Source organism: Ursus arctos, unplaced genomic scaffold (genome assembly GCF_023065955.2).
Source record: "Ursus arctos isolate Adak ecotype North America unplaced genomic scaffold, UrsArc2.0 scaffold_29, whole genome shotgun sequence".
NCBI lineage: Eukaryota > Metazoa > Chordata > Mammalia > Carnivora > Ursidae > Ursus > Ursus arctos.
Window position 1 is genome coordinate 25,125,024 of NW_026622974.1, and position 23,873 is coordinate 25,148,896.

Sequence of the window (23,873 nt, forward strand, 5' to 3'; positions counted from 1 at the left end):
AAACATGAGAATAGAGGAATGACCAGAAAAGGGAACAATAAATGCTTGTCTCTGAAACAACAGTTACTAGAGTGATATTAGGATGTTAGTGTAGTTGTTATTTACTAAATGGCAATGAACAGCATTCCAGTTTCGCAAGAACTGGCTCTTTGTCTACAGAGTCAGTTCCCTGGATGTCCTTACTTTACTCTATATCCTTATAAAAATCCCACACAGCCTGAGGTAATCTGACTATATCTTTGTCTCTTGCTAATAACTAAAGAGACTATTTCCAGGGGTATGCTTCTTTGTTTTCAAATATCTTAATTTTCTAGTTTTCTTTTTATGGTTGATTTCTGATTTATCTTCATTGTGGTTAGGAAACAATCTGATTTCAGTACTTTACTATTCTTTAAGACTTGCTTTACCTATACTAGGAATGTATATTCATCAGGTTGCTGGGTTAAGTGTTCTAAATATGTCTGCTAGGTTAAGTTTATAAATCATTTTGTTCAAATTTTTCATATTTTTAATGAATTTATGGCTCTTAGCGCTACCAATTGTCAAGAAAAGTGTGGTAAGATATCCCATTATGGCTATAAGTTTGTTATTTGTTGTCAGGTAGTGAGTGAGTCAAACCCAGGCACTATGGCTCCATAGCGTGCATTTTGTACCACTTGATATGCGGCCTCTCAGGGAAGAGAATGATGGCAAGGATCAGAAGCAACTTTGTAGCATAATGTTTTATGGGGTTGTCTGAGGTAGAATAAGAACAAGAAGGTAAACTTCAATAGAGAGAAGCTGATGAACACAGTTGAAAAAAGGGGGGCAAAGAAGGAAGGCCAAGATAAAAATTGGGTTTATGGAAAATTCAGATGTCAAAGATAAATTGAAAATTTCCCTAGTGCTTTCTTTTTTTTTTTCCCCTCCATTCCAGATAACAAAATAGGGCCTGTTTAACTCCTAAAAGAAGCAAGGAAGGGTAATTAAGACATGGCAAGAAAGTGCCCTATTGTTACTTAACCGGGAATAATAAACCTTGCCCTGTCATGCCCTGCCCTGCCATATATCACAAAAACTGTGGAAATGGTGGTATATTATGTCCTTTGATTCCCATTTATGCAGTTAAACAGGAACTTTGTTCATAAAGTGTATCAGTATTCTGAGAATACATTGCTTATGTCTACGTAACCAAAGTAGTCCAAAGGTCATTCATTATTTGTATAGAGACAAAATTGGCTATAATAAAGTCTAAAAGTGTATTCAGAAGCAGCACAATTGAAGTAAGTCACTGAAGTGAATGCATGATATGGAATCTCTTACTGGGTTGAAAGTAAATAGGCAAAGCATTGGACTAAAAAGAGGAAATGTAAGTCTCTACTTGTAAAGAACGATATAATGAATTAGTTTAACATTTGTTTTACCATGTTATTTGATATCAAGATTCAGAAAGGGCAGATTTTCTGATTCTTAGAAAATTAAGTCATCTAAACTTACAGGAATTCTATAGTCATGTGGCATACACATTCATATTAAAATACAGAGACTATTAATATGTGAATGGTTCCCAGTGTCCCATATTACATAAAAAGATAAAAGGCAGTGATGGCAATATAAAATGTTCCTTGTTTTTGTCCCATCCACAACAACAAAAATTTAGTATCTATCCGTGAACAAAAGTGACTGTGAGTGCTGTGGGATCCAATACCATATACCTAGGAACCCTGGAGGCCTCCCACCCACCTGTGCACTGGATAATAAGCAGATAGATTTCAGTCTTGACTGGACCCTGTAGTAGCCTATTACTAGCTCTTGCTCCTCTTGGCTGTAGTCTGGGAACCTCTGGGAAACACTGACTTAGACAATTACCCAGGGTTAAGAAAGCCTTTGTGCAAGTTCAGATTTCCGGAGAAGTTCCAGCTTTCCATTGAAGCAAAAAAAGTACAAGTTTGGATGCATTTGAATTCTAGCAAGAGGAAGAACTTGTCTTTACATACATCACTTCTCACCCAGGATAACGCAGCTTAGATCTATGAGAACCCTTCTTGGCCTGTGATTTTTCCTGCAGAGAAAAAGGAGAACAGATGAGTGAGTACCCAACTTGCCCAGCTGTGTAGGACATTACCAAAGAGACTTATCTCTCTCTCTCTCTCTCTCTCACCCCATCTAGAGCACTAATTCAGGAGCTCCATGGCTGGGACGTGGGGTGGAAAGAGACTGGGAAAGTGGCAGATGGGGCTCTCAGAAGGCATTAAAGGTACTCATTGTACTCTCTGCATCACAGACTCCATTAAAAGTCTGCCCATGAGCTGCTTGGACAGCTTCACCTGTCCAGCTGGCCATGGGAACCTCCGCCATCCCACATGCCTCACCCACACTCTCCCCTCTACTCTGCAGCTGGCTTCCTGTGTGCACTGCTGAAGACAGTAGTGAGAGCAGGCTTTCGCAAACCTGTAGCTATAGGCCAGGAAGAGACCACAAAGGAGCTGTAACACCAGGTTTGGGAAACAAAGGTAGGGGGTCAGCACTCAGCCTTGTGTGTTGCAGGAAGGAGAGAAGGAATGCAATATTAAGGTCTGCCACAAGAGGGAGCAAGAAGTATGGAGCAGATGTATCCATGGAAAGTCTGAGAAAGCCTCAGAAATTCTGGCAGGACTGGAGAAAGGTATTTCTGCCCTGAAGATCATTAGTAAATACTGGAGGAGGTGGCTACTACTTCAAATGTTAAGGTAGCAATGCAAAACTCCAAAGAACGTGAGGGGCGCCTAGGTCCCTCAGTCGGTTAAATATCTGACTCTTGATTTTGGCTCAGGTCGTGACATCAAACACCACATCAGACTTCGCACTCTGTGTGGCGCCTACCTAAGATTCTTTCTCTCCCTCTGCCCCTCCCCCTCAAAAAAAGAAGAAAAGAAAAAAGAAAGAAAGAAAAAACCCAACTCCAAAGAACCTGAAACACCGTGACATCACCAAAGGATCACAGTCCTCCAGTAACTAAACCCAAAAACATGGAAATCTTTGATTTACCTAATAAAGAATTCAACATAGCTATTTAAAGGAAACTCAGTGAGCTTCAAGAAAACACAGAAAGACAATTAATCAAAATCAGGAAAACAATACACAAAATGAGAAGATTAACAGATAGAAATTATAAAGAACCAAAAACAAATTCTGGAGCTGAAGAATTCAGTGACTAAAATGATAAATGCAACAGATAGCACAGTCACAGCAGAATGCACCAAACAGAAAAAAGAATCTGTAATAAAAGATAGGAACTTGAAATGCCAATCAGAGGAGAGCAAAGAAAAAAGAATGAAAAAGAATGGAGAAATCCTGTCTGATCTATGAGATACCATCAAAAGAAATAATTTTTAATAATTGCAGTTCCAGAAGCAAAAGAGAGGGAGAAGGGGACAAAAAGCCTACTTAAATAATTACTGAAAGTTTTCCAAACATGGGAAGATATTTGGATATCCAAGTACATAAGGTTATAGGTCACCAAACCAACTAAATCTAAAGAGATCCTCTCCAAGATACATTATAATAAAACTGTCAAAAATCAGAGACAAAAGGATAATCTTGAAAGTCGCAAGAACAAGAAGATTATAACTTATAGTCAGTGGAGTTGTTAGCAAAAACCTTATAGAGCAGAAGAGAGTGAGATTATATATGAATAAGAATGCTTAAAAAAATAACTGCCAATCAAAATACTCTTTCTGGCAAAGTTATCTCTAATAAATGAAGTAGAAATAAGAATATTCCTAGACATAAGCTGAGGTAATTCATCACTGTTAGACCTGCCTTATAAGAAATGCAGAAAAGAATTTGCAAACTAAAATGATAGGGTACTAATTACAACATAAAAAAACATATGAAAGTATATAATATGCCAGTAAAGCTAAGTGTACAGTCGAATTCACCGTACTCTAATACAATAATGTGGTATGTTAATCACTTAATCCTGATGTAAAGTTTAAAGGACAAGCATGTTAAAAATAACTATAGCTAGAGTAATTTGTTAATGAATACACATTATTAAAAGTGGTAAATTATGACATCAGAAACATAAAAGAAGGACAATAAAAGGTTAGAGTTTTTGAATGAGATTGAAGTTAAATTGTTATCAGTATAAAATAAACTGTTACATCTACAAGGTGTTTTGTGTAAGCCTTATGATAACCACAAAGCAGAAACCTACAGTAGATCACAAAAGATAAAGAGACCCAAAGCACAGCACTATTGAAAATCATCAGTTCACAAAGGAAGGCAGCAAGAGAGGAAGAAGAGAACTATAAAACAGCCAGAAAACAACTAATAAGATGGCATTAGTAAATCCTTACGTATCCTTACATTTAGAGTATGTAAATGGATTGAATTCTCCAATCAAAAGTCAGAGAGTGGCTGAGTGGATTTAAAAAAGCACCAACTATATGCTGCCTACAAGAGACTCACTTCAGCTTTAAGGACCTACATGGAAGCAAAGTGAAGTGATGGAAAAAGATTCAATGTAAGGAGAGACCACAAAAGAACAAGGATATCTACACTTTTTTTTAAGGATAGGTATATTTATATCACACAAAATAGACTTTAAGCCGAAATGGTAACAGGAGACAAAGAAGGTCATTATATAATGAAAAAGGGGTCAGTTCATGAAGAAGATCTAACCATTTTAAGTATATATGGACCCAGCATTGGAGCACCTAAATATACTAAGTAGATACTAACAGATCTGAAGGGAGAAATAGAAAGCAATACAGTAATAGTAGGGGACTTCAGTACCTCACTTTCAACAATGGAGATATCATCCAGATAGAAAATCAATGAGGAAACATTGGACTTAAACCATAATCAGACCAAATGGACCTAACAAACATATATAAATATGTTACTTCAACAAGAGCAGAATATATTTTTTTCTCAGGTGTACACAGAACATTCTTCAGGATAGATCATATGATAGGTCAAAAAAGTAAGTCTTAGCAAATTTAAAAAGATTGAAATCATACCAAGTATCTTTTTCAACCACAATAGTATGAAACTAGAAATCAATAAATAGAAGGAAATCTGGGAAAATCACAAATATGTGGAGGTTAAACAACACTTCTGAATAACCAGTGGGTAAAAAATCTCAAATAAATAACTTTTCACATCAAGGAACTAGAAAAGGAACAAACTAAACCCAAAGTTAGCAGAAGGAAGGAAATAACAAATATTAGAACAGAAATAAATGAAAGAAGATAAGAGAAACAATAAGAAAAATCAACAAAGAACTGAGTTTTTTTTGAAAGGATAAAATCAACACCTTTAGCTAGATGCAAAAAAAAAAAACAAGATGCAAATAACTAAAATATGAAATGAAAGAGGAGACAGTACAAATTTTTACCACCGAAATACAAAGGATCACGAGAGACTAATTTGAAAAATTATAAATCAACAAATTGGATAACCTAGATGAAATGGATAAATTCCTAGAAACATAAATCTACCAAAGCTAAATCATGAAGAAATAGAAAATCTGAACAGGCCAATAATGAGTAAAGAGATTGGATCAGTTACCAACAATTTTTCAGCAAAGAGAAGCCTAGGAAAAGGTGTCTTCAGTGGTGAATTCTACCAAATATGTAAAGAATTGAAGCTAATCTTTCTCAAATTCTTCCAGAAAATCGAAAAGGAAGGAACACTTCCAAACTCATTTTACAATGACAGCATTACCCTGATACCAAAGCCAGATAAAGAGAATACAAAAGAAGTAAACTACGGTCCAATATCCCTGATGAATACAGAAAATTGAACATGGAAAAATTCTTTTTTTTAAATGTCTTTTCTTAAAGATTTTTATTTATTTATCTGACAGAGACAGCGAGAGAGGGAACACAAGCAGGGTGAGTGTGAAAGGAAGAAGCAGGCTTACTGCTGAGCAAGGAGACTGATGCGGGACTCAGTCCCAGGACTGGGATCATGACCTGAGCCGAACACAGACACCCAACAACGGAGCCACCCAGGCGCCCCCAAACATGCTAAAATTCTTAACAAAATATTAGCAAACTGAATTTAGCAACAGATTAAAAGGATCATACACCGTGATCACATGAGACTTATCCCTGGGATCAAGGATGGCTCAATATATGCAAATCAATAAATGTGATACACCACATTAATAAAATAAAATATTAAATTATATGATCATCACAATAAATGCAGAAAAAGCATTTGACAAAATACAATATCCTTTCATGGTAAAAACTCTCAACAAATTGGGTATAGAAGGAATGTACCTCAATATAATAATAATATGACAACCCACAGCTAATATCCTGCTCAGTGGTGAAAAGTTGACAGCTTTTCCTTTAATATCACGAATAGGATAAGGATTCCCATTTTCATCGCTCCTATTCAACAAAGTACTAGAAGTCCTAACCAGCACAGTGAGACAATAAAAAGCAATAAAAGGGGGGCACCTGGGTGGCACAGCGGTTAAGCGTCTGCCTTCGGCTCAGGGCGTGATCCCAGCGATCTGGGATCGAGCCCCACATCAGGCTCTTCCGCTATGAGCCTGCTTCTTCCTCTCCCACTCCCCCTGCTTGTGTTCCCTCTCTCGCTGGCTGTCTCTATCTCTGTCGAATAAATAAATAAAATCTTAAAAAAAAAAAAAAAAGCAATAAAAGGCATCCAAATCAGAAAGGAAGAAGTAAAATTGTCTGTGGTTGCATATGATATGATCTTATATATATTTAAAAAATGCTTATGACTCCATCATAAAACTGTTGGAATTAATCAACAAATACAGTAAAGTTGCAGGTACAAAATCAGCATGCAAAACTTCGTTGGCATTCTGTACACTAACAATGAAATACGTAAAAAAGAAATAAAGAGAACAGTCCCATTCATAATAGCATCAAATATAAGAAAATACTTAGGAATAAATTTAGCCAAGGGGCTGTAAGATCTATTACTGAAAATGATAAGACTTGATGAAAGAAATTGAAGACACAAACACATGGAAAGATATTCCATGTTCATTGATCAGAAGAATTAAAATTGTTAAATATCCATACTACCTAAAGCCATCTATAGTTTCAGTTCAATCCCTATCAAAATTCCAATAGTATTTTTCACAGAAATAGAAAAAAACACAATTCTAAAATTTATATGGAACCACAGAGGACCCCAGATAACCAAAGCAATACTGCGAAAGAAGAGCAAAGCTGAAGGCATCACATTTCCTGATTTCAAGTTATACAACAAAGATGTAGTAATGAAAACTGTATGGTACTGGCATAAAAATAGACAAATGGAAACAAATTTAGTCCAGAAATAAAACCTTCCATATATGGCCAACTAACAGTTGACAGGAGAGCCAAGAATACTCACTGGGGAGAGGATGGTCTCTTCAATATGTGGTGTTGGGAAAACTGGATAACCACATGCAAAAAAATGAAATTGGACCCCTGTCTTAAGCTGCTCACAAAAATTAGCTCAAAGTGAATGAAAGACTTAAACATAAGACCTGAAACCATAAAACTCCTAGAGGAAAACATAGGGAAAAAGCTCCCTAGTGACATTGGTTTTGGCGATGTTATTTTGGATTTGACACCGAAAGCAAAGGCAAACATAAACCAAGTGGGACTACATCAAACTAAAAAGCTTCTGCAAAGCAATGAAATGGCAACCTAATGAATGGGAGAAAATATTTGAAAGTCATATATCTGATAAGGGGTTAATATTTTTTTTTTATGATGATTTTTTATTATATTATGTTAGTCACCATACAGTACATCCCCGGTTTTCAATGTAAGGCTCGATGATTCATTAGTTGTGTATAACACCTAGTGCACCATGCAATATGTGCCCTCCATGGGTTAATATTTTAAAATATATAAAGAACTCGTGCAACTCAACAGAAAAAAATCTGATTAAAAATGTAAAGAGGAACTGAATAACCATTTATGCAGAGACATACAAACAACCAATAGGTATATGAAAAGATGCTCAATGTCACTAATCATCCAGGAAGTGCAAATCAAAATCACAATGAGTTATCACCTCATACTTGTTAGAATGGCTGTTATAAAAAATCAAGAAATAACAAGTGTTGGCAGGGATGTGGAGAAAACAGAACCCTTGTGCACTGTTGGTATGCATGTAAATTGGTGCAGCCAGTATGGCAAACAGTGTGGGAGTTTGTTAAAATAGAACTACCCTTTGATCTAGCAATATCATTTCCAGGTACATATCCAAAGGAAAAGAAAACAGGATCTCAAAGAGATACCTGCACTGCCATGTTTTTGCAGCATTATTCCCAATAGCCAAGACATGGAAATAATCTAAGTGTCCATCAATGGATGCCTGGATAAAGAAGAGATAGTGTATACAGGTTTCCCCTGCTATCAAAGTTTGCTTTAATGCCGCTGTGCTTTTAGGAAAGACCTACATTAGTTACCTGTTTTCTGACCAAAAGAAATACCAAGAAGATTTTTGGTTTTATAAAATGGTCATTGCTTCTTCACTTTATGCCATTTCAGCTTAAGAAAGGTTTCATTAGGAATCCTTTATTTTGGATAGTGGGGGAAACCTGTATATACAATGAAATATTATTCAACTATTAGAAAGGACATCTTGGGCACCTGGGTGGCTCAGTCAGTTAAGGATCTGCCTTTGACTCAGGTCATGATCCTGGGGTCCTGAGATTGAGTCCTACATCCGGCTCCCTGCTCAGCGGGGAGTCTGCTTCTCCCTCTGCCTGCTGCTCCCCCTGCTTGTGTCCTCTCTCTCTCTCTCTCTCTCTGTCAAATAAATATTTTTTAAAAAGGAAAAGAAAGAAAGGACATCCTGCCATTGCAACAACACAGATGGACCTTGAGGGCATTACGCTAAGGGAAAAATAATACAGAGAAAAACAAATACTGGATGATACCACTTACATGTAGACTCTAAAAAAACTGAGCTCATGGAAACAGAGATTAGAATGGTGATTACCAGAGGTGGAAGAAGGGTGATGTGAAATAGGGAGCTATTGTTCAAAGGGTACAGACTTCCAGTTATAAGATAAATAATTTCTGGGGTCTAATGTACAGTGTGGTACTTCAGTTAACAGTACTCTATACTTGAAAGTTGCTAAATAAGAGTAGATCTTAATTGTTCTCACCACAAAAAAGAAATGGTAATTATGTGACATGATGGAGGTGTTAGCTAATGCTAAGGTGGTAATCATCTTGCAATATGTAAGTGTATCAAAATCAACACATTGTACACCTTAAACTTACACAATGTTGTATTTCAGTTATCTCTCAATATAGCTGGGGAAAAAAGATTAAAGGTATTTAATATAAGTGAAAGATGTCTTTGTCATTCCAAACTGAAATATGGAATTATCAAGTGAGATAACTTATAAAAACCAAAAATAAATTGAAATTATAATGAAGTTTTTGTTTGTCAAGAACTGTAAAGGATCTGAGATCTGTAAAGGACCTACGAGCAAATAAGGTAACCTGCCATAGAATGATTAATGCTGTCAGAAGATACGATATCAGAGACAAAGGACTTTATTACAGCAATAGCATAACCTTAGTATTATCATTTGCACTTGTTTCTTGAGCCCCAGTTTCCACAGCCCAACATAAAGCCAGGTTCACACTAGTGTATTGCAGGAGAAAAACTTTGTGCTTAAGGGTCCCAAATATTTTATAATGGACGTGGGCATGCTTGCTGTTTGCTCCAAAGGGAATCTTTATCTACCAAGGCTGTAAGCAAACCTGCCCTTTGCTCCTAAGGAAGACATATCTCCATCTTCCCAGGCTGTTTTCAATATAAATATCCTTGAAAAGATAGTCTCCAACAAGGACAATCATTCTGCTCACAAGACTTGCAGAAATGTAAGAGACCTTGAAGAATTGTTTTTCACCAGTGTCTTACAGAGAACTCATTTTCACTGCCCTCAACAACTTTACTGATCTTTATTGCTAGTATTTCCAAAAGTGCCTATGTTACAGTGCTTCCCAGTGTGCCAGCAGAGATGCCATATTTAATGTGTATGGTAGCTTGTGCCTAGTTAAGTCCAATGTTAAGATGAAATATGCCCTTTACAGACTTGGAGAGCCAGGTTTTGTGCTTTGTTTTAGCATTGCAGACTTGCATTCTGCCCTGAGCAAGCTCTTGTTAGGGCTGGTAGAATAAGACAAAATAGCAAGTATCCTTTCAAGGACAACTTGAATAAATCTTTAGTTCTGTCCTGCCAAATACTTTGGGTTGCCAGATAAAATACAGAGTACCTGATTAAATTTTAAAATAGGTAAACAACAAACAATTTTTAGTATAAATATGTCCTACGTAGTGTTTGGGAAATACTTATAGTAAAAAACTATTTGTATTTCAGTGTCCTGTTTGGTAGAATTGCCAAATATAGCAAATAAAAATAAAGGATGCCTAGTTACATCTGAATTCTAGATACGTAGCAAATTATTTTTCATTGTAAGTATGTCTCATGGAGCCCTATCAAATAGTATACCAAAGCATCAAAGAAGGATTTAACCTTGTTTTATATATTTTGGGATGAATGAAGTATGTCTTATGGAGGTACAGAAAATGGAATGGAATTTCTTGGTTGAGAAGAAAACTGATTTTGAGCTTAGTAATCTTGTGGGGAAACAGAACATGTGTAAATACATGGCTTTACTCACTATGCACTAATATCTGTGGTTCTAAGCTAAAGCAAAGAAATTCAAGTTGATGTGGTGCTTTTGCTGTTTGGTTACTTAATATTCTATGGTACTGCTCATTTAAACTCTTCCATTTAATGAGCCTTTCTTTAGACTGTAAAATGAAAATAAAATAATATCTCAAACTATACAGTTCTCAGAATTAAAGTTTTAAAATTTTTCATTGATCTCTGTACAATCCTCTAAATTTCTTAAATTTATTTTTTTTTATTTTTTTTTAAGATTTAATTTATTTGAGAGAGAGAGAGAGAGATCGTGAGAGCGAGCATGAACAAGGGCAGGAGAGAGGGAGAAGCAGGCTCCCCACTGAGCAGGGAGGCTGATGGGGGCTTGATCCCAGTACTCTGAGATCAGGACCTGAGCCAAAGGCATACACTTAACTGACTGTGCCACCCAGGCACCCCTAAATTTTTTTTTAGAGAGATCGGGGGAGGGGTAGAGAGAGAGGGAGCAAGAGAATCCCAAGCAGGCACTACATTCATCATGGAGCCCAACACAGGGCTCCATCTGATCCCATGACCCCAAGATCATGACCTGAGCCGAAATCAGGAGTCTGAACACTTAACTGCCTGAGCCACCCAGGCACACCCCCCCCCCCCCCCGCCATTCCTCTAAATTTTAGTGTGAACTTAAAACTGCTCTAAAAAAGTTGAAAGCAATACAGTGGTACATGGCTGTGGCTCTTGCACTCAATTACCAGGAATATTACAAATGTCTTTTTATTAAAAAATACAAAATAAATTATCTGTAGGCATGGATGATGACAGCAGTAAACCATTATATGTTGTCAACTGAAACCAGTAGCTGATGGTTATAGTGATTTTCTTAAACATTAGCTGGCCTTTTCTTCAGTCATTTCCTTCAGCTGCCTTCTCTGAAGTTGTTGAGGAGCACTGCCTTGAGCTTCCTCTCACAGTTCATTATTAATGGTAAAGCACTATTCTGGGAAATAGAACATACCACCTCCCATACCACCTCCCATTCCTCCCATTCCTCCCATTCCTGTGTTCTTCTCTTCTTTAGGAATTTTGGTGACTACAACTTCTGCTGTAGTTAACAGGCCACTCCAGCAGCATTCAAGAAAGCAGTTCTCATAATCTTAGTTGGACCCATGATTCCTTTTCCCACCATATTCACAAAGTGTCCAAGCATAGTATCATACCAGCTTCTCAGGAACTCTGCCCAATTTGCTCAACTACCAATGATCCTTCAACACCTGCATTCTTAGCAATAGTCATTGCAGGAATTTTGAATGTTCTGTAATTTCTCTACCAATTTTTTGATCTTCATTAGCTGGAGTTACTGAATCCAAGGCTGTAATGCACCAAAGCAGGGCACAGTCCCCTCCCCGAGCAATGCCTTCTTCAACAGGAGCTTGTGTAGCAGTGAGGGCGTCTGTAACTCTGTCTTTTCATTCACTTCAACACCACTTGTCCCACCAACCTTCAGCAGAACTATCCATCTGTGAGTTTTGCCAGACATGCATTCAGCTTTTCCTTTTTATATTCACTAGTTGTGATATCTAACTGCTTAGTGATTTCTTGAATACATTTTTTAATTTGAGCCTTGTCATCTTTTCCTTTTAAGAGCATGGCATCATCTTTGATCACAGTGACCTTTCCAACTTTTCCTAAGTCGTGAGGCTGAATATCTTCAAGATTTATCAGTTTTGTTTATTTTGCCAGGACAATAGCAGTAGTGGTGCCATCCTCAGCCTCTTCATTTGTGTTATTGGCAACATCTTAAACAAGTTTAGCATCAATATTTTTATATTTGTCTGTTAAGTCAATTGACTTTGCAATGGTCACCTCATCTTTTGTTACTTTGGGACCTCCCAACTTTGATCAGTAATCACTGTTCTTCCCTTTGGCCCCATAGTAATGGCTACAACATCAGCTAAAAGGTGAATTGTACACCTTAAAGCATGAAGGCTCAGGCATCTGCATCAAATTTTACATCTTTGGCATAGGCCTGAGTGAGATGAGGAGCCCTGGACACTGGCCTCATTTGGCGAAGGGCTGTGGGTAATCAGAGCATTTCTGTGAGGCAGCGGCAGGGCATGCAGGCAGAGAGGCAGGCTCTCGGACGCAAATCTGACATTTCTATTTTTAATCTCTTGAGGAACCCCTATATTATTTTCCACAGTGGTTGCACTAACTTATATTTTCACCACCAGTACAAGGATTCCCTTTTTTCCACATCCTTACCAATACTTGTTTTTAGATACTAGCCATTTTGACTGGTGTGAGGTGATAGCTTGTAGTTTTGATTTGCATTTCTGTAATGATAAATGACGTGAAATATCTTTTCATGTGTCTCTTGGGCATCTGTATGTCTTCTTCGGAAAAATGTTTGTTCAGGTCCTCTGCCCATTTTTAATTCAATTATTCATGTTTTTTTGTGTTGAGTTGCATAAATTCTTCATATATTTTGGATAGTAACCCCTTTTCAGATATATTTTTTAAAGATTTTATTTATATTTGAAAGTGAGAGCACACATGAGCATGAGCAGGAGGAGGGTATGGAGGGAGAGGGGCAGAGGGAGAGGAATAAGCACACTCCCCACTGAGCAGGGAGCCCCATGCCAGGCTCCATCCCAGGACCCTGAGATCATGACCTGAGCTGAAGGCAGACACTTAACCAACTGAGCCACCCAGGCCTCCCCCCACTTATCAGATATATTATTTGCAAATATCTTCTTCCATTTAGTAGGTTGCCTTTTTGTTTTATTGATGGTTTCCTTCACTGTGCAAAAGTTTATTAGTTTGATGTAGTCCCAAAAGTTTAATTCTGCTTTTGTTTCCCTTGCCGAGGAGACATATCCATAAATATGTTGCTGAGACCGGTGTCCAAGAGATTATTGCCTGTGTTTTCTTTTAGGAGTTTCACTCTTTCAGTTCTCATATTTAGGACTTTAATTAATCTTTGTCTGTTATAAGCAAATGGCCCAGCTTTCTCTTTTCTGAATGTAGCTGTCCAGTTTTCCCAGGACCGTTTATTAAAGGGGCTGTCTTTTCCTCATTATATATTCTTTTTTTTTTTAAAGATTTTATTTATTTATTTGACAGAGAGAGACAACCAGCCAGCGAGAGAGGGAACACAAGCAGGGGGAGTGGGAGAGGAAGAAGCAGGCTCTTAGCGGAGGAGCCCGATGTGGGGCTCGATCCCAGAACGCCAGAATCACGCCCTGAGCCGAAGGCAGACGCTTAACGACTGTGCCACCCAGGCGCCTCTTCTTATTGTATATTCTTGACCATATAAGCATGGGTTTATTTCTCGGCTCTCTATACTGTTCTGTTGATCTATATGTCTATTTTTATACCAGTGCCATATAGTTTCAGTTAATATAACTTTGTAGTATATCTTGAAATCTGGGATTGTGATGTCTGAAGCTTTGTTCTTTCTCAAGGTTGCTTTGGCTATTTGGGGTCTGTTGTGGTTTCAATACAAATTTTAGGATTATTTGTTTTAATTCTATGAAAAAAACTGTTGGTATTTTGATAGGTATTGCTTTGAATCTGTACATTGTTTTTGGTAGCACGGACATTTTAATATTAATTCTTCCCATCCATAAGCATAGAATAGCTTTCCATTTGTGTCATCCTCAGTTTCTTTCATCAATGTCCTGTAGTTTTCAGAGTACAGGTCTTTCACCTCTTGGTTAAATTTTTCCTAGGTATTTTATTTTTCTTGGTAGAACTGTACATACTAACCTTATACCTAAAGGAACTAGTAAAGGAAGTCCTAAGATAATAGAGGGAGGGAAATATAATTACAATGAAAATAAATGAAGTTGAGACTAAAAAGCAATTGAAAAGATCAATGAAGTCAAGAGCTGGTTCTTTGAAAAAATAAACAAAATTGATAAACCTTTAGCCAGACTCAAAGAAAAAAAGAGAGAGGAAATAAAATCAGAAGTAAAAGAGGAAAAAAAAAAAGAAGTAAAAGAGAAATAAAAACTGATACCACAGAAATACAAAGGATTGTAACGAAACTGTGAAAAATTATATACCAACAAATTGCACAACCTAGAAGACATGGGTAAATTCTTAGAAACTTACAGTCTTCCAAATCTGAATCAGGAAGAAATAGAAAATTTGAACAGATCCACAGCTAGTAACAAAATTGAATCAGTAATCAAAAAATTCCCAACAAACCAAAGTCTAGGACCACACCTTCACAGGTGAATTCTACAAACCAACTAAAGTAGAAGTAATGCCCATTCTCAGACTATTCCAGAAAATAGAAGAGCTTCCAGATTCTTTCTGTGAGGCCAGCATTAACCCTGATGCCAAAATCAAACGAAGACACTACAAAAAAAAAAAAAAAGAAAACTACAGGCCTATATCCCTGAAGAACATGGATACAAAATTCCTCAACAAACTATTAGCAAACCAAATTTAACAATACATTAACAGTATCACTCACTGCTGTCCCTGGGATTTATTCCAGAGATGCAAGGATGGCTCAATATTTATAAATCAATCAGTGTGATACATCACATTAACAAGACGGAGGATAAAAACCATATAATCTTAAAAGATGCAGAAAAAGTATTTGACAAAATATAACACCCATTCATGATACAAACTCTCAACAAGATGGGTTTAGAGAGAACATATTTTAACATAATAAAGGCCATATATGAAAAAACCCACAGCTAACATCGTATTCAGTAGTGAAAGACTGAAAGCTTTTCCTCTAAGATCAGGAACAAGACAAGGATATCAACTCTCACCACTTTTATTTAACATAGTTCAGGAAGTCCTAGCCACAACTATCAGAAGAGAAAAATAAAAGTCATTGAAATTGGTAATGAAGAAGTAAATCTGTCACTATTTATCAATGATATGATAATATATAAAGAAAACTCTATAAAGATCCACTAAAAGACTATTAGAAGTAATAAATGAATTCAGAAAAGTTGCAGGAGACAAAATTAATATACAAAAATCTATTGCATCTCCATACACTAATAACAAAGTAGCAGAAAGAGAAATTAAGAAAACAGTTCCATTTACAATTCCAGCACCATGTTTTGAAAATTTATTTATTGAATTGCCTTAGCATCTTTGTTGAGGATCAGTTAGCTAATAAATTGCATCTATTTCTTGGCCTTCTTTTCTGTTTCATTGATCTCTCATATACCTTTATATCAATACCCCCCTAACTTGATGGTGTTATTGTAGTAAGTCTTGCAGTCAGGTAATTAGCTGTACATTCTCCAATTTTTTCCTCCTTTTTTGAGATTGTTTGGTCTCTTCCAGATCCCTTGTATTTCTATGTAAATTTAAAATCAGCTGGTAAGTTTTTATTTTAAAAAGTCTTGCTTGGATTTTAGTTTACATTGCATAATCTATGTAGAGAGAATTTTCTCTTTCATCATATGTTGTGGACACATTATATTTCCCCATTTAGGTGTTCTGTGATGTATCTTGGAAGTGTTTTGTAGTTTCAGTGTCTTAATTTTATTCATTAGTTTTTTATATTATCTGATGCTGTTATAAATGGTCTTTTTATTTCATTTTCCAAACAGTTGTTGCTAGGATATAGAAGTACAATTGATTTTTACATATTAACTGTATACTCTGAGGCCTTGTTAATTTATTAGATTAGTATTCCATAGATCTAAATTAAATTAGGTCAAGTTTATTGATGGGTTGTTCAGCCAATATTCTATATTATTGTTTCCCCTATGTTTCAGTACTTAAAAATATACCATTATCTTCTGGCCTCCATAGTGTCTGATGAGAAATCAGTTGTCATTTATATTATTTTTCCCTCCAATTATTGTAATGATTTTCTCTTTATCTTTGGTTTTCAGCAATTTGACTCTGATATGCTTTGTTGTAGTTTTCTTTGTATTTATCTTGCTTGGGATTTGTTGAGATTCTTAGATCTGCAGGTTGATTTTTTTCTTTCCAATTTTTACAAAAATTTTAGCCATCATATCTTAAGATATTTTTTTTTTCTGCCCCAATTTTCCCCTCTCCTCTCCCTCTGGTACTCTGATTTCACTTGTATTATATGATTTGATATTCTTTTGTTTTTTAGCATTTTTTTAATCTGCGCATTTCAGATTGAATAATTTTCATGATTCTAGTTTTGAATTCACTCTTTTCTGTAGTGTCTAATCAGCTCTTAATCTCATCTAGTAAATTTTTCATTTCAGATACATTTTTTACTTCTAAATTTTTTTTTTTAGTAGTTCCATTTTTCTGCTGAAGTTCCTTGCCTCCTCATTCATTACAACCAGCTTCTTTGACTCACTGGGCAATTATAATCATTGCTTAAAAGTACTTGCCTGGTCTTCTTGTTTATAATTTGGCATGTAAGAGGTTTAGACATAATCACTTCCACCCTAACAACAAGAAAAAAGCTGAACAAACTGAGTATCAATACAACTTCTTAGATGTTTTAGAGAATTGAAGTCACAGGTCAAACTCCTGCCCCCAAATTGGAGAGTGAGATAGGCAGTTACGGAGAGTCACATCTAACCAAAGCAGAGACCAAACCACAAGGAGAAATGACCACTAAAGCCAGTAATGGGATAGAAAAACTTAAATTGTATTTGATGAATTTCTGGTGGCTCAGTATGAACAAGCTTGAAGTAATAACTTCAAGGGGGCTCAGTCCTAGGAGAACCCCACACTTTCATGACTTTTACCTCTAGAAACCCCATCAGGTTCTCATGGTGAAGATAGAGAAAATCTCCTCTCTCGTGCAGGAGGGTAAGGGGGTGAGAGAGGTAGCTGTTTTAAAATACATCCAGAGCATTCTCTTCTTCTTAGAAAGACCTTGTCTCAGTAGAAACTATCTTTCCGGAGCCTAACTGGCCTGGGAATCCAACTCCAGCCCTCTATAGCCTTCCACATGGGGGAAGGGAAATACATTATTTGCCATTCATTATTAGAGAGTTTCAAATTAGAACAACAATGAGATACTGCTACATACCTATAAGAATGGATGAAATGTGAAACACTGACCACACCAAATATTAGGGAAGATTAGAGTGCTCGTTTGTTGCTGGTAGAAATGCAAAATGGTACAGCTGGTTCAAAAGACAATTTGGCAGTTTCATACAAATCTAAACATACTCTTAGAGTATAATCCAACTGTAATGCTCTTTAGTATTTTCTCAGATGAGTTGAAAACGTGTGTCTGCACAAAAACCTGCACACAATATTTATAGCAGCTTTTTCCGTAATTGCCGAAATTTGGAAGGAACCATGTCCTTCATCAGGTGAACAGATAAAAACAGTTGTTGTATATCCACACAGTGGAATATTATTCAGCAGTAAAAAAAAATGAACAATCAAACCACAAAAAGAGAAAGAGGAACCTTGAAAAAGTATATTGCCAAGTGAAAGACACCAATCTAAAGCACTGCCTGCTATATGATTCCAACTATATGACATTCTGGAAAAGGAAAAACTGTGGAGACATTGAAAAGATCAGTGGTTGCTGAGGTTCAGGGGGATGGAGAGAACAGATAGGTAGAGCATAAGAGATTTTTAGGGAAGTGAAGCTATTCTTGATGATTTGTAATGGTGGACACATACCATTATACATTTGTTAAAGACCATACAGTATCCACCACCAAGAGTGAATATTAATGTAAACTATGGATTTTAATTAATAAGTGTCAATATTGATTCATCAATGCTCTGAAAAAAAAGTCTTTATTTTTTAATAAAGTATATGCCTGCTAATTCTAACATCTGAGTTATCTTGGAGTCCATTTCTACAGACTGCTTTTATCTCATGATTGTTAAGTTATACTTTCATGCTTCTTTGCATATCTAAAGCATGTTCTTTGATTCTTGAAACAGTTGTTCCATGTATTTTGTACAGCTTTATAGTTTTCAGGAAGACAAATCCATTACCTGTCATGGTGAAGATCAGAGAAATTAGAGAATTTCTGTCGTGGTAGAAGTTAAAATAGTGGTTTTCAGCCTTGGTTGTACATTAAAATCATCTAAGGAACTTTAAAAATTACCATTGCTGAATGAGGCCCAGGAATGGGTAATTTTTTTTTTTTTTTTTTTTTTTTTTTTTTTTTTTTACGTTCTCCAAGTGATTAACAGGGTTAGGCAGTTACCTGAATAAGAGCATTTTGCTAGGAAGAGTGGGAATTGAAATCTGGCTTGTCTTCCCTGGAGTCAGGTTGCATCTGCGAGTGGAAGCAGGATCTTTTTTTATATTTGTACCTTAAAGCTGCTAAAGGATTTAGCAGGACCCTGGATTCTAATTTGCAGCAACCAGTAAGAAGAATAGAGGGTCAGGGAGTTGTTCTTAGCGTTTATTGAGATTTTAAGATCATAAAATGGTATTTTCGACTCTATCAATGCTTTTTATGCTCTAGAAGAGGAAAAGAGTTAAGAATAGCTTGCATAGCCATCCTTTCCCACTCAAAGACCTCTTTACAATAATGAGTTATTTACACAAAAGATTATGAAGTTTGCATTTTTACGAAGAGGTACTCATCTCTAAAACTTCTTGATCTGGTATTCCTGCAGCAAAATATACATGTGTAGTGTGTGTATGTGGACCTTAATATATTAAGCTATATTTTTCCTAATAAAGTAGAACTACTTTCTGAAAACATATTATTTATAGTATTTAATTTGATACTTTTTATTTCCTGTTTTGCAAGATTTGGGCAGACTTCCAATGTTAAATTATTAACATAAACACAGTGTATTATAGCTTTTATGTGTATATATAGAACATATCCAGTATGTTCAGGAAATGTTTATCCCAAAGTGCATTTTGTTACTATCTGATATATACTCCAAAGGATTAACTCTTCCCTTAAATTATTTTTTACCTTTTTTTTTTAAGATTTTATTTATTTATTTGAAAGAGAGAGAGACAGCCAGCGAGAGAGGGAACACAAGCAGGGGGAGTGGGAGAGGAAGAAGCAGGCTCCCAGCGGAGGAGACTGATGTGGGGCTCGATCTCAGAACGCCGGGATCACACCCTGAGCTGAAGGCAGATGCTTAATGACTGAGCCACCCAGACGCCCCTATTTTTACCATTTTAAATGAAACTTTTCTAGTGTGCTTCATGGTCTCCTACCTTCTGAAATAGAGTATACCAGACCTAATTTAGCCCTTTCAAAATGATTGGTTATCATTATCCATTTTATTTATGTGCTCCAAGGTTTAATACACTGGTGTTCCATGCTATTAAAAATGTCTAGAGGGGCGCTTTAACAGTTGGTTTAGTGCCTGACTATAGATTTTGACTCAGGTTGTGAACTCGTGGATCTTGAGATCAAGCCCCGCGTTGGGCTCTGCACTGAGCACAGAGTCTGCTTTAGATTCTCTCTGCCTCACCCTTTGCCCCTCCCCCAGCTCACGCTCTCTCTGAAGTAAATAAGTAAATCTTTTTTTAAATGTCTAGATATTAGATCTTCCATTAAAGGATTCTAAGTTATATTAATTTTTAATTTATTTTGTCTGTTTTTTATGGGAATGTTCTAGGTTTATGTTTTTAAGGGAGGGTGTTTTTGTTTCAGTAACAAGTTCTCTACTAATTGGCTAGTATACTTATGTATACTTATATGTATCATGTATATTCTGTAATTCTCCTTTTTCCTTTGTCTCATTTGCTCTTTTAATATGCTGTGGATTGAAAAGTAAATAACATATACCAGTTAGAGTTGTACTTAATAATAACCACAGATCAGCTTTATGTATAAAGGGGGCTTTAAAGTATCCTACCAAAAGTACAATCTAAGAACTTAAAGAATATTTGTTCAGTTAACATTTGTGAGGTGACCATTTTCTTCAAGGCAACATAGATAATATGATATATCTGATATTTAGATCCTGTACTCAGGATTTGAATATAACCTGGATAGGCGTGTATAAAATCATTATAATAAATATATTATTAATATATTACAGTAACTATTTTAATAATAAATGTTATGTATTATAATTATTACAATAAGTGGTATTATGATTTTGTTATATTCTATTTAGTCATTATTATACAAATACTATTTGTAATATCTTATAGTATAATAAATTTATACTATAATAAATACTATTTAACAATTTAAGCAACATGTTAGATGAACACAGATAAACTAACATTTAACTCTGTAAAGCATTAATAAATACCCATTTTGAATGCTCAAGAGGCTTTTTTTAACCTTCTAGCTGTTTGCTAAATTTTGAATAGTTAATATTGCCAAATAAGTGAGTTTTTAAAAATTAGAGTGCATATACAAAATTTGTTTTACAAACATATATACCAAAGTAGTAATATATATTTTACTCATCCTAAGTTTGATTTTGTAGATTTAATATTTTTTTAATGTACATCTTTTGCTCCAGATTAAGTGGTGCTGCCATCAGGTGGCAGTCATACCTTAGTTATAGCCACAAAATACATTTAATAGACTTAACTCCTTATACATTGCCATAGCACAAAATTATGGCAGGAGAAAAATTAGATAAAGAATTTTGTGTGGGTACATAAAGGAAAGGAAGGGCTCTCTATTAACAGGGAGTCTTTATGCAGAAGGGAAGAGATAAGTGGTTTGAAGCACAAGGTTTGGAATTTCTTAAATCTTTATTTGAATCCCATGTTTATCACTTGCTAGCTATGTTATCTTGGCCAAGTAATTAACCACTTTGTCCCTGTTTCCTCACTTATTAAATGAAGACATATCCACTTCATAGGGTTTTCATATAGTTTAAATAACAATGAAAATAAAGTGCTTATCATAGAGCCTGGTAGTTAGGATGCTATCAGGAAATGATAGTTGTGGGGCACCTGGGTGGCTCAGTCAGTTAAGCATCGGATTCTTGGTTTCAACTCAGGTCATGATCTCAGGGTCTTGGGATTGAGCCCCACGTCTGGCTCTGCACTCCAGGCATTCTGCTTGAGATTCTCTCCCTCTCCGTCCTCCTCTGCCTCTTCCCCCGTTGGGGCTGTCTCTTTCAAATAAATCTTTAAAAACAAAAAAAGAAATGATAGTTATGATTGTAGAAATCAGAGCAGGTAAGGAGAGAAGGAAAATCAACTAGCCAGTTTTGCAGGCCCAGCTACAACTGCAGGAATCCAGAAGGCTTCAGGTTTCCTTTCTTCACACATTACAGCCCTCAGGGGAAAACATCTCTCAACGATAGGTAGATAGGCAGGTACCTTTCCTCATCTTTCCCTTAGTGTTGGAGAGGAAGAAGAGGCAATTGAATAGTGTTTGAAAGTACAGACACAAATTGCATTCTTCTCATAAATGCCTCATATCTTCCTCTCCCCAACTCCCTCACTGACTTGTTCCTGTAAAGACCTAGTCTCATCTGCTTAGGCAAGCAAGTTTAGTAAGTCAGAAATTCAGCTGGCCAAATCTTGATGACAAGTAAAATGTATCTCCAAATTGTTTTATGTTTAAGACCGAAGAACCCTACATCATATTCCCTTTTAGAAAAGAATCTAAGATGTAATATAATCTTAGGCTGTATTATAATTTGTCTTTCCTCCCTTTACCTTCCAAACAAAACATCTTTTCCATCTCCTTACTGTTGCTTCATATTGCTCCAATAGTTGACAGAGCCTTGAATAATTAGAAATGAAAGGATTAAAATACAAATATGGTGAAAGAAATATTCAGCTAGACTTGACTGTATTTATCAAGTACTTGCTTCTGTAACATACCCAGATAGATGTTTTGGGGGATAACCAAGATCATGAAAACATAGCTCACACTCTAAAGAACATTACACATTAGGAGTGAAGATAATTCACATATATGATTATTTTAAAGAAAAATACGATAAATATTATAATGGCAATTATAATAGCTTATATTTATATACACTCACCAGACTACAAACTGCTGTCACATACATTATCCTGTTTATTCTTCACGGTAACCCCAAATGTAGAACAAGTTTTAGGTGTAGTGTGAAAATGGGTCATCTGAGGCTCAAAGGTGAAATGCCTCAGAGTCACAATGCCAGTAGGTTGGGCAGTCAATTCAATTGGCATATACTTCCATACCTGGCACGTAGCATGATGTAAGTGCTGGCTGATTGTTACCATTTTTTTACCATGTGCTAAGCACTATTCTTGGGATTGGGATCGAATGGTAAGATAAACTGAATCCCTGTGTTCAGGGAGGATAAATCATGGATACGTAATATAAACCTACATTTCTCACTTTGCATTTTATTGTTTCTTTTATTTCATGCAGTACTAAAATACAGTACTTTAGCAACATTGAGGAGGGAGATTAATTCTTATATAGGGGTAGGTATGGAAGGCCTAATGGAAAGAGGTTTATTTTCCTGCCACTGTCTGACCTTTTAATTGTGCCATGTTACTCATATTCCTTTTGGATTTTTTCAGGTACGCAGATTTTCTGAAGCATTCTTTTGCTTTGAACATCCAAGAGAAGCTGCCATTGCATACCAGGAACTTCAGTGAGTAGATTAGATCCATAGTTAAAATGATTTTACATCCTTTTATGTAAGATATCTATCTCAAAATTTTTCATATAGAATATATGATATTTACAATAGCAGAAATTAGAATTTAAAGTTCAGAAATTCCCTATTTAGGGGCACCTGGGCGACACAGTCGTTAAGCATCTGCCTTTGGCTCAGGGCGTAATCCCGGTGATCTGGGATCGAGCCCCATATCAGGCTTCTCCGCTAGGAGCCTGCTTCTTCCTCTCCCACTCCCCGTGCTTGTGTTCCCTCTCTTGCTGGCTGGCTATCTCTCTCTGTCAAATAAATAAAATCTTAAAAAAAAAAAATAAAGTTCAGAAATTCCCTATTTAAACAAATTGGGTTTAATTTTATGAATTACTTCCTGGAAGACCCATATCTTACAGAAAGAGACATATTGCCCTATTCTCCCCACCTCCATATCAGACCTACGAGAAACTTGGTAGTCCCATACTCTCTGGCTCCAGCCTTGTTATCTTTATTTTCACAGGTCAGAATCTCTTATATTCGTCATTATATATTACAGATTTTCACCAGTGATCAAAAGTGTTCACCAGTGGGGCGCCTGGGTGGCACAGCAGTTAAGCATCTGCCTTCGGCTCAGGGCGTGATCCCAGCGTTATGGGATCAAGCCCCACATCAGGCTCCTCCGCTATGAGCCTGCTTCTTCCTCTCCCACTCCCCCTGCTTGTGTTCCCTCTCTCGCTGGCTG

The 23,873-nt window shown here is 36.3% G+C and overlaps 1 protein-coding gene across 13 annotated transcripts in view; it reads left to right on the forward strand.

The window, feature by feature from the left end:
• The window catches only part of FAM135A (family with sequence similarity 135 member A), a 124,248-nt gene that overhangs the window by 72,332 nt on the left and 28,043 nt on the right, over positions 1-23,873 (forward strand). For 7 of the 13 annotated variants that reach the window (XM_026507123.4, XM_048219750.2, XM_026507122.4 and 4 more), the window contains 2 exons: positions 2,150-2,236; positions 23,061-23,134. In XM_026507123.4, coding sequence (XP_026362908.2) covers positions 2,150-2,236; positions 23,061-23,134 — 161 coding nt within the window. The remainder of the gene's footprint in view (positions 1-2,149; positions 2,237-23,060; positions 23,135-23,873) is intronic. The other 6 variants (XM_026507124.4, XM_048219749.2, XM_048219751.2 and 3 more) reach the window with 1 other exon arrangement.